Source organism: Callospermophilus lateralis, chromosome 3 (assembly GCF_048772815.1).
Source record: "Callospermophilus lateralis isolate mCalLat2 chromosome 3, mCalLat2.hap1, whole genome shotgun sequence".
NCBI classification, from domain to species: domain Eukaryota; kingdom Metazoa; phylum Chordata; class Mammalia; order Rodentia; family Sciuridae; genus Callospermophilus; species Callospermophilus lateralis.
In genome coordinates, this window is record NC_135307.1 from 171,244,238 (window position 1) to 171,255,783 (window position 11,546).

General features: G+C 42.7%; 1 protein-coding gene across 1 annotated transcript in view; it reads right to left on the bottom strand.

Moving 5' to 3' along the window:
* The window catches only part of Tmc2 (transmembrane channel like 2), a 69,130-nt gene extending 58,727 nt beyond the window's left edge, over window positions 1-10,403 (bottom strand). Inside the window, exon 1 of the mRNA XM_076849445.2 lies at window positions 10,370-10,403. Within this exon, the coding sequence (XP_076705560.2) occupies window positions 10,370-10,403 (34 nt within the window). The remainder of the gene's footprint in view (window positions 1-10,369) is intronic.
* Window positions 10,404-11,546: the final 1,143 nt, after the last annotated feature.

Sequence of the window (11,546 nt, forward strand, 5' to 3'; positions counted from 1 at the left end):
CCAGGATCAGCAAGTCTCCAATATGTCAAAGTATCAGACTATAGCAAATAAAAGGAATGGTTAATACAGGTAGGAACATTTAAGTTGCAATTGATGAATTGCTGGAGTTCAACATGGCTAAGCTTGAGAGTTAAAAACTATAGGAAATAAGTGTTGATGGGGGCATTCTTTCAGGAATTTTTACCTCCAGGAGTACTACCATGTTCTTGCTGTGAAAACTGGAGGAAAAATCCCCTGGTGCTTCCAGCAGAGGGAGGGAAAAGTAATCATTTTGAAATATGTCCATAGCATTCTGATGTCCTCAACAAAGTTCTGCCCTTAAGGGAAATTGTTTTGTCACTGTGAGTCTTAATGGACTCAGTGTAAAGGTTCCTTCTACTAAGGGAGGGAAAAGCTGAGGAGTACTTGTGAAGGTCACAGCCCAGGGGCACAGGCTTACAAGAAGACAGAGACATAATTGTATTATAGAACACTTCCTCTTTCCCTCACACCTTACCTCCACAGCAATAGGGCTCCTGCATAAAAACAGGGAATACAACACCTAGAGCATCATCCATGGGGAAAAAAAGCTGGAAAATTGTTCTTCACTAAAATTAAAAACTTCTAGGCTGGCATGGTGGCACATACCTGTAATCCCAGCAATTTGGGAGGCTGAAACAGGAGGACTGCAAATTTGAGGCAAGCCTCAACAACTTAAGAAGGCCTTAAGCTAGACCATGTCTTGCTTAGTGAGACTTAGCGAGGCCATGTCTCAAAATAAAAAATAAAAAGGACTGAGGAAGTAGTTCCATGGTAGAAAACCTCTGGGTTCAATCCTCAGTACCAAACAACAACAATAACAACAAGCAAACAATAATAAGTGTTGGCCAGGATGTGGGGAAAAAGGTAGACTCATACATTGCTGGTGGGACTGAAAATTGGTGCAACAACTTTGGAAAGCAGTGTGGAGATTCCTCAGAAAACTTGGAATGGAACCACCATTTGACCCAGCTATCCCACTCCTTGGTCCATACCCAAAGGACTTAAAATCAGCGTACTGTAGTGACATAGCCACACTAATGTTTATAGCAGCTCAATTCACAATAGCTAAACAGTGGAACAAGCCTAGTGCCCTTCAATAGATGAATGAAAACTGTGATTTATATTCACAATGGAATATTACTTAGAATTAAGAGAAAATTAAATTATGGCATTTGCAGGTAAATGGATGGAATTGGAGAATATTGTGCTAAGTGCAGTAAGCCAATCCCAAAAAACTAAAGACTTGAATGTTTTCTCTGATTAGTGGATGCTGATCTGTGATGGAGAGGGCATGGTAAGAATGGAAGAACTTTGGAGTGAGCAAAGGGGAGGATTGGGAGTATTTATCAGGGCTGGAAAGATGGTGGAATTAGAAGGACATCATTAACCTAGCTACATGTATGATTGCATAAATGGTGTGTCTCTACCCTGTGTACAACCAGAGAATCAAACTGTTGTGCTCCATTTGTGTTTGATGAATTGAAATGCATTCTGCTGTCATACACAACTAAGTAGAACAAATAAAAAATAAATTAATTCATTTAAAAGAATTTAAAACTTCTTTGCAAAAGACACTGTCGAGAGAATGAAGAAACAAGTCAAAGACTATGAGAAAATATTTGTAAAATACATCTGACAAAAGACTTGTATAAAAAATATACAAAGACCTCTTAAAGTTCAAGAATAAGAAAACAAACAATTTAATTTAAAAATGGGTGCAGGCTGTGTTGAAGCATACCTGTAATCCCAGTGACTGGGAAGGCTGAGGCAGGAGGATCACAGGTTCAAAGCCAGCCTCAGCAACTTAGCAAGGCCATAAGCAACATAGCAAGATCTTGTCTCAAAATAAAAAAATTAAAAAGGCTGAGGATGTGGCTTAGTGGCTGAGCACCTCTGGGTTCAATCCCCAGTACAAAAACAAAAACAAAAAAAAAAAGAAAGAAAGAAAGGAAAAAAGGATTGAGGTTGTAACTCAGTGGTAGAGCACTTGCCTAGCATGCATGAGGCCCTGGACTGGATCCTCAGCACAGCAATAAATACATAAATAAAAATAAAGTAAAATGGGGAAAATGTCTGAACAGACAGCTCACCAAAGAAATTATACAGATGACAAATGAGCATATGAAAGATACATGTTGTTAGGGAACTGTGAATCAAAACACCAAAGAGATACTACTACACACCTACTGCTAACACCAAATGCTTCCAAGAACAGGAAGCAACAGGAGTTCTCATTTATTGCTAAAATGGTTATAGTCACTTTGAAAATGGTTCATCACATAATGAGCAATCATTCTCCTATGTGTTTACCCCAGTGAGTTGAGAATTTATTTCCACATAAGAACCTGAACACAAATACTTGGCCTTATTCATAATTGAAGAATCTCAAAAGCAACCAACATGTCCTTCAATAGGAGAACGCATAACCCAACAGGAAGGGATACTTAGGAAGGGATGTTACTCAGTGACAAAATGAATGAAGGCCTGGGTAATCTTGAAAACATATTCCTTGATGAAAGCAGGCAGTTTGGAAAGGTAACATACTGAATGATTACTACTGTACAACATTCTGGAAAAGACCTAATTGGAGAGACAGTAAAATAATAAGTGATCGCCAGGGCTTCAGTGGAAAGAGAAGAAGCCTGAATAGGAGGACCATAGGACATGATCTGGGGGACATTTTACTCTGCATGATACTTTGATTATAGACACACAACATTATGCATTTATTGAAGCCCATAGAATGTATAACATAATGAGTGAGCCCTATTATAAACTATGGACTTTGGGTAATAGTAATTATCGATATTGATTCAGCAGATACAATGAATGCGGTGTTCCAGGGCAAGATGCTATCCTGGAAGAAGAGGAGGAAAGAAGGTTGTATGTGGAACAAATTTCTGCAAGGTTTTTCTATACACCTAAAAGTGCTCTAAAAAAATCAATTTTTCAAAAATGAAATAATTGATCAATGACACACTGCAAGTGAATAATCAAGATATTTTTATTAAAGATCAAAGGTGCTCATTTGATTGACTTAAAAGCTGTAAATAAATGCTTATATAAATTAAATATTCCAAAAATTTCCCAGAAACTAGGTGAAAATTTGGTAAATGAGCTTGATTATTATATTTGTTTAATAAGAACAGCTATGTCTTCTTTGATTTATTAATATTAATTATAAAACAGTGCCAGACATGGTGGCTCATGCCTATAATCCCAGGGGCTCAGGAGACCGAGGCAGGAGGATTGAATTTGAGTTCAAAGCCAGGCTCAGCAACTTAGCAAGGCCCTAAGCAACTCAGTGAGACCCTCTGAATAAAATATAAGAAAGGGCTGGGGATGTGGCTCAGTGGTTAAGCACCTGTGGGTTCAATCCCTGGCATTTTAGACTAGCAGAGATCATTCCTAGAAATGATCTAAGAATCTAGATCTAAGGACCTCCCCCAATACCTGCCCACCTAATAGTGCCATCCTGGGGACTGAGCCTTTAATGCACAAATATTTCAGGGACACTCAACATCCAAACTATAGCAGATTCCTAGATCATTTCTAAGTAAGGGAGAATTCTGAAACACTGACTACTAAGCATGATTTTAAACTTGTATACTTTTGCTTCTAATTTTTATTTGCTACAGAGAAATTATATCTTCAAGTTCATTTTTGTATGACTTTGAAAAAACTATTATATGGGTTGTGTGTCTGTACAAAGTTGTGTAATGCATAGTCATGGGCTCTGCTAGTCTAAAATGCCAATATGTGACAGTTGGCAGTTATCTTTCCTGTACAATGGAAGTTTATTCTGTGAAACAAATGTTCTTTTGACTAAACATTATAATTAAATTAGAGTCTACTATGATCAACATTAATGAGGCCCAACTTTGTACGCAAAGTAATGAATGTGCTTTTTCAAGAACAAAAGAATAGTTGTATTATAAAGTGAAATGATGGTTATTCTACAGTAAGAAAGACAACCATGGAGGACAAACCTGAATGGAAAATGGCAGAAGTTTTGCAGAAAAGGAGTTTTATTGGTCTTGGGTTGTAGACATGCAAGTAATGAGCTTGAGAAACTATAAAATGTGTTATAATCTTGGCAAAGTTTGCTCAATTTGGTAAGTTTGCCTTTGCTTCTGTTTATTACTATTTTTTTGCCTTCACCTACCATATAAAGATTTTTGTAGTGTAATCCACCTATGTAGCAAAAATTCTGCATCTTCCCACAATAATCTCTTGTGTTTTTTGCCGATTTTATTATGGTCTTGATGGTTTAAGAGAACAAAGCTTATGAAAGCTTTGTAGGCAATCATGTTATCTTCCTTGTGGGTAATCCTATTATCTTCTGTGCATGTTTTTAAATGTTTTATTGCCATTTTCAAATGAGTAGCCTAATCTAGTTGGGATTGTTGGAAATGCTTTGCAAAGAACTGATGTTTATGAAAGAGATTAATAAGAGAAAAGGAGATTTAATTGCTTACATACACAGAGGAGTTCACAAAGAACTGTAACTCAAGGAGGTGGTGAGAATTTGGGGCTTATATTCTCTCTTAAAGGGTGACAAAGTGTGGAGAAGAGACTTGATAATGAGAGGAGTTGGGGACAACACTGAGATTCATCTCACTCCAGTTAGATTGGCAGTTACCAAGAATACCAACAATAATAAATGCTAGAAAAGATGTGGAGGAAAAGGAACACTTTTATACTGTTGGTGAGATTGTAAATTAGTACAATCACTATGGAAATTAGTATGGAGAATAGCATACAATTTAAAACCTATAAATTGTTTACTTTTGGAATTTTCCATTTAATATTTTCAGACAACATTTGACCCCAGGTAACTGAATCTGTAAAAAGACTAGGCATGAAGCCACCATATGACCCAGCCATACCACTTCTCATTGCTTATCCTAAAGAATTAAAATCAGCTGGGAACAGTCAGGCATGCCTGTAATCCCATCAACTCAGTAGGCTGAAGCAGGAGGATCATAAGTTCAAGACCAGCCTCAGCAACTTAGCAAGGTCCTCAGCAACTTACTGAGACCCTATCCCAAAATAAGAAACAATGATAATAAAGAAGGCTGGGAATGTGGCTCAGTGGCAAAGTGCCCCTGGGTTAAATCCCCAGGACAAAAATTAGCGTCCTATAGAGATATATGCATACCCATATTTATAGCAGCACAACTCACAAGGTCCAAACTATGGAACCAGCCAAGGTGTTTGTCAATGGACAAATGGATAAAGAAAAGGTAGTCTATATACACAATGGAGTTTTATTCAGCAATACAGAAGAATGAGATTATGTCATTGGCGGGAAAATGGATAGAACTTGAGAGAATTATGCTAAGCAAAATGGCCAAACTCAGTCAAGTGTTCTCTCAGCTGTGGAAGTTAGAGAGGAAAAAGGGAAAAAAAGGAGTGTTTAGAAATATCATGCAAACTGAAGGGAGATTCAGTAGAGGGAAAAGACCAAGGAGAGGAAGAGGGCAGGAAAGAGGAAATACTGGGGAATTATACTAGCCAAATTATATGGTTATAGTGTGTGCATGTATGAATATGTAACAATGAATCTCACCATTGTGTACAATTATAATTCACCAAGAAAAAATGTAGATTAATAAAATGAAAAGGGGTTCTGGACCTCTGGGTAGGAGCAAGTTATGGAAGGCCACTAGGAAATGTGTATGATAAATAAGCATTGTTTTACTTAATAAGGTTTGCTATGCAGGTCAGTGTATTCTCAAGTACTTAAAATGGTCTCCAGAGTAGTTCTCTGTCTGGCATAGGAGAGGGAGACATCTATACAGATGAAAATTTATATCCTGTTTTTAGAATAAAAGAGGAAGGCTAAAAGATTAAGTAATTCCCCTTTATTTGCAGCACACATGTTTCTTGAAATCACAGATAGTGCCAAACTATCTACTTTGTTTTTCCTATATGCCAGTAAATATGTCCTTTTCTGTTTAAGCCCTGGTGCCTCCTTTGCATCACCATTCTTGCACTTTGGCTCCATAATTATGTAAAATAAAGATTGTTTGAACACAAGCACTGTGATACCAAGACAGTGGATCCAGTAACTGAGATGGCTACTAAGTGACTAACAGGTGGGTAGCATATACAACGTGGATACACTGGATAAAGGAATGATTCAAGTCCTGGGTAGGATAGAGTTGGACAGAGCAAGATTTTTTAGGTTTACTCAGAATAGCATACAATTTAAAACCTATAAATTGTTTACTTCTGGAATTTTCCATTTAATATTTTCAGACAACATTTGACCCCAGGTAACTGAATCTGTGAAAAGCAAAACCACAGACAAGGGGAGGACTACTATCATTGTCTTCAGCTCAAAATAATCCTTTTGCCAAAGGACATATTTTAGAATGAGAATGTGACACTGGAACAGGTTTTGTAGGGTGAGGTCGGCATCAAAGGATCATGCTAGAAGCATGGAAAGAGGGTGATGTGGAGAGGGGATGGACTCTGGTCTCCAGTTGTAGTAGAGAATGTTCTGTGAGCATGTTTCCTCTGGTTGCTTCTCTTACTGTGAATGCAAGAAGAAGCATCCAACATGGATCTGACTCCACCATTAACAATCCCCATGCCTTTGGGACTTGATTTCCAATTGCTGAGGGTATTGCAGGGATCTATGAGATAACTGGTGTAGGTACATTGAAGAACACTGAGTGCTATTTACAGATTCAAAAATAGATAATTATAGGTGTGACAGGACAGGTTCCTATCCTTAACATTTTTCTTTCCCTCCTCCCTTCCTGTGGGAAGAGTCTTTGGTTGAAGCATGCAAAGAAAGTCTATTTAGCATTGATAATAACTCACGTCAGTTAGGAAGCTGGGTAGTATTAACCTGTGAGAGGTGTGTTTGCCCTGAAAATTCCCTGGAAGGCTTCCATCCCTTCTTGTGAAAAACCAGCCTCTACCTCAGAGCAAAGCCTGTTCAAGGAAGGGGGCGTGACCCTTGTCCTTGGAAAGACCCACAGAGCACTCCTAGGCACATACCCACCCTGCTGAGTTGTTTATCTACAAATAACAGGAGAGATCTGCTGCGCCAGGTATCCCTGACTCAGTCAGGCTAGGTGAGGACCCATAGCAACCCCCTAGCAACCACCAATCATCATGAGACAGGGAATATACCTGGGATGCCAGATGACCCTCCCAGTAGTTTATGGTAGTTGATAACATGTTGGGAAACCATGTAGTTCAGCACATACTCCCCTTGTAGCTTAAACCAATCAGTTCAAACGAATCCCCCTCTTGTACTGACCAATCACCCCTACCCAACTTGTTTCCACCAGTGAATGTGCTAATCATGTTTTAGAGTTGTTTTATGATTTTCCTGAGGTGTGAGATGATTTGCTAAGAGATGCTATGATGTATGTGAAGTCCCTGCCTTCCCCAAAGGGTGTATAAAACTGCTGCAAACCCTGGGCTCAGGGCCTCTCAGCGTCACCAGTTGCTGTGTGTGCTCAGAGGACAGAGCTCGCAATAAACACCTCTTTGCTGCTTACATTGATCTTGGTCTCTGGTAGTCTTTTGGGGGTCCTGAATTCGAGCATAACACTTGGAGGAGGGATGGAGTGACACAGTGAGACTCCTAGTAGAACCCTAGGACTGATCCACACACCTGGAGAAAAGCAGGGATTGAGACAAGGGGTCTAGGAGAAAAGTCAAAAAGACTAGCTCCCTATTACTTGAAAGGACTAGATTAAAAAGCAGAAAGCCCCAGTGAAGGAGGTGATTCTGGGACCAGCTTCTCTACATCTGGCTGGTGAGGGTAGGAGCAGCATGGGTCCCTCCCCCTGGGGATGGAGTGGAGGGATTTCTTCCAACCCCCAAATGTCTGTCTCTTCTTAAGATTCGCATCTCCTTCTACACCCTGTGCATCCTAACAAGCTAACAAAATGTTTTTCATTTTGGCAATGAATGGTACCAAGCACTCTTCCAAGCATCACAGATATAACTTGGTCGTTTGCAAATTTTCTTCCCAGCTATAATTCCTGTCGTAACCTGGTTTCCCAACTGAACAAAATTCACAGGGAACGTGGAAAACAAGCAAGAATTTGCCCCTTAGCCGTATCCAAACCTCTTCTACACAGAAGACAGGCTTCTATTTTCCCCTTTAACAGTCAGTTTTTCAATGGACTCCACTTAATATATAATTTAGGGACTCAAAAAGCAGCTGTCTTGCTAGGAAGACCAGGCTCAGCATGTGCGCCCTTGAAAGTAACAGGCCTCCTCCTGCTTCTTTATGCACCTGACTTTGGTCCGAGAGTTTATAGAGTACAGAACAGGCTGAGAAGCTGGAAAAGCCCAGGTCCCTGATATGAAAATCTGACCTATTTCCCCTTTTTCCATGGTTGAGGGAAATTGCAGTGGTAGGAGAGGGGACATTTTTCAGTAGGAGAGATTTGTGTTTTAGGCAAAATGACCTTCCATTCAAAGGTGATTTACCCACAGGTGACTCCTGCAAGCCCCAGTACACATTGCTGGGGTGGAGGGAAGCCAGTTTGTATGCAGCAACTGCAGGACAATGTGATGGGGAAAGAATGTGGAGAACCAGCCTGGAGTATCCCCATAGCAACTGCCACTGAAGGAGACCCCTGACCTCAGCCCCTCCTGTGAAGGGGCTTCTCCTCTGGCCCCACTGGGGCCACACATGAATTGCACTCACCGGCCTGTCTTTGGAGAGCGGTGAGGAGTGATGAGGAAGGTGGTTGGGATGGGGAGGAGGGTTAATGGCGAGGGGCTGCTGGGGAGCATGCCAGAAGGGTGTTGAGACACTAGGGGTGCTCTGGATCCCTCCCTCCCTCCTGGCTCCTCTCCCTGTGCCTCTTGCTGGCTCTCTCAGCTTAATAGGAAGCTTCCTTGAGGTCTCAGGACCCAACAATTGGGGAGCCGTGGATGACAAAAGCAGAAAGTCTCAGTGGAGGAGGTGATTGCTGGGACCAGCTTCTCTTCATCTGGCTGGTGAGGGTAAGGACAGGATGGAGTGGAGGGATTTCTTCCAACCCCCAAGATGTCTATCACTCCTCTAGGTTCTGTTCTTTCACCCACCAGTGGGGTGCAGCCTTGCCTGGACTGTGAAGAAGCAAAAAACGGCACCACATCCATGAAGTTCTGTCACCTGAAACCTAGGGTGCCGACCTGTGGGCCTGACTTCTGCCCTCTCATCATGCAGGGCAGGCTTCTCTCACACCTGTGGTTTTCTGGAGCGGTCCAGCTATTTCCAGAGTGAGTTGGTTCCCACACAGGCTCACAGAAGAGCTGGGATCATATTCCCAGTGAAACTGTGCCTGAGCACCCACTCCCACGGGCCTCTTAGGAGGTGCGGAGCCTGCCCTCTGGATCAGGGGGCCTGGGTGTGAGTCCTGGCTGCACCTCCCCCTGCAGCCTGGGCCTTGCTGCCCCACCCTTAGGTCTAATGGCTTTCCAAGACTCAGCTCAAAGTGTCTGTAACTCTGGAAATGTCCCCCCGACGCCCAGGGCTGAGCAGTAGGTCCTCTCTGTGTAGTGCTCAGCCCCTTCCCTAATTAAATTGCCTGCTTCCTGGGAGGGATCAAGCATGCAGTTGAGAGGAAGTGGGGGGCAGGGAAAGAAGATGAAGAGAAATGGGGTGGGCCGCTGGGCTGTGGAGGTGAGCCGGTGGGGTACACTCCCCAGGAACCCCCCATGTCTCTCACCTGTGCGTGGGGAGCTGCTCCCGGCCTGCCTCCTCACTCCACCACGCGCTGTAAGGGAGAGGAGCCGGGGTGAAAGGCTGCCCCTGAGCAAAGGGCCTCCACCTAATCCCCTCAGTTAGTTCCCCAGGCTGTAACTCTTGGTTATTTGATTCTACAAACTCCAGAGTCCCCAGTCTGTGACATTTCTTAGACACTTTGGAAAAGTCATGCAGTTCCTAATATCCCCTACAGGTTACCCCAGATAGATAAACAAATGTGTGCTGAGGGGAGTGCTCTAGAAGGGCAACCATAACTAAGACAACAGGAGGCTGAAAGGTCCTGGTGGGCTCTGGGGACCAAGCGACAACTGTGATAGCCTCCACCACGAAGGATAACACAAAGCCCAGGCACGGTCCATGCACAAAGGACTCAAAGCCCACGCATGGTTTGTGCCTTTAATTCCTTCAACCAGTCCTGGAAGGAATGGATGACTTCCTTCATCTCATGGAGGCAGAAAGAGACCGAACAACCAGATGGAGGAGACTCTGTGCACGAGTGGCAGATCCTGAACTCAAACACAGGTTCTCCTGATGTCTCTTGAGACTACTGCCTGCGTCTCCACTCCTGCCCAGGAACCTGTGGGTAGACCCCATGAGGATAAGGACAGGACTCACCTTCCCTCTCCAAGTGCTTTAACTGGCGGCTCATGGTCAGCAGGGCTCTTGAGATCCCCCTCTGGCTCACACAGCTTGCTCGTCCAAGTCCTCCTGCAGCCTGGGGTGCTTTTCTGCCCTCATGGTGACCAACCTGCCTAACTGGACCCCAACAGCAGCCAAGGCTCCTTGGTTTTACATTGAATGTGGAGGTAGGTGAAGTTTGCAAGAGCTGCGAGGAAGAAGGCGGCCAGTTCCCAGCCCATCAATCCGGCCACACACTCCTCCGCTCGGGTTTCCCTGCCAAGAGCTGCGTGGGCCTCATGTTTCAGGCATGACTTATACATGAGGGGCGCTGGAGGGGCCAGGAGCTGCAGGCTCATCTCCTGGCAATGACACCACTTGCACGCCAGCCAGGGGAGGTGTGAGTTGCATCCCAGGGTTCTTTCCCAGCATCTCTAGCCATTGACAGGGACAAGACAAGGCAGAATGCTTGTGTAAATTGCTTCTGTTTAAAATGCAGATTCCCCAGTGAACACTGGGCATGTGAATCAGCAGGTTCACATCTGGAGGCTAGGTCTCAGGAATTGGCACCTGGACTTGAAGCAGCAGTCCTGAGCCCACTCTGAGCCACCTGTTCAGCTCAGCAGTTTTTCCCACTGCTGCCTGCAATAGGGAGCGTGAATTTGGTTGTTTTGAAAACCATCCACAGAGTTTCAGAGGGACCCTCAGAGTATGAGATTCTTAATCTGGGGACCCTGAAATTCCCAGTTGATGAAATTTGTGGGCCTGTTAACAGTGATAGGAAAGCCATGGCAACTTCATTTATCCCGTGCTTTATCTGAAATTTAGCATTTTCCTCAATTATGAATGTAGACCAAAAAAAAAAAAAAAAAAAATGGGATTCTCTCCCAACAGAGGTAACATATTTTTATATCACGTTAAGCAACTGGGAATTTCTTGAAACATAATGTATTCTTATTAATACTTTGAAATTATGCTAAAGACCTGGCACAATATCCTTTTATTTAATTATTAGACAAGATGTTTAATATGATATCAATGTCTACTTCAGAATAATTGGTCTCCTTTGTAATCCTAGTATTTCATTTTATGGATTTAAAAATCTATATTCTGAGAAGGCATCTATGGATCTTACTAGGAGGCCAAAGAATTTTTGTCACACAATCAGGATTAA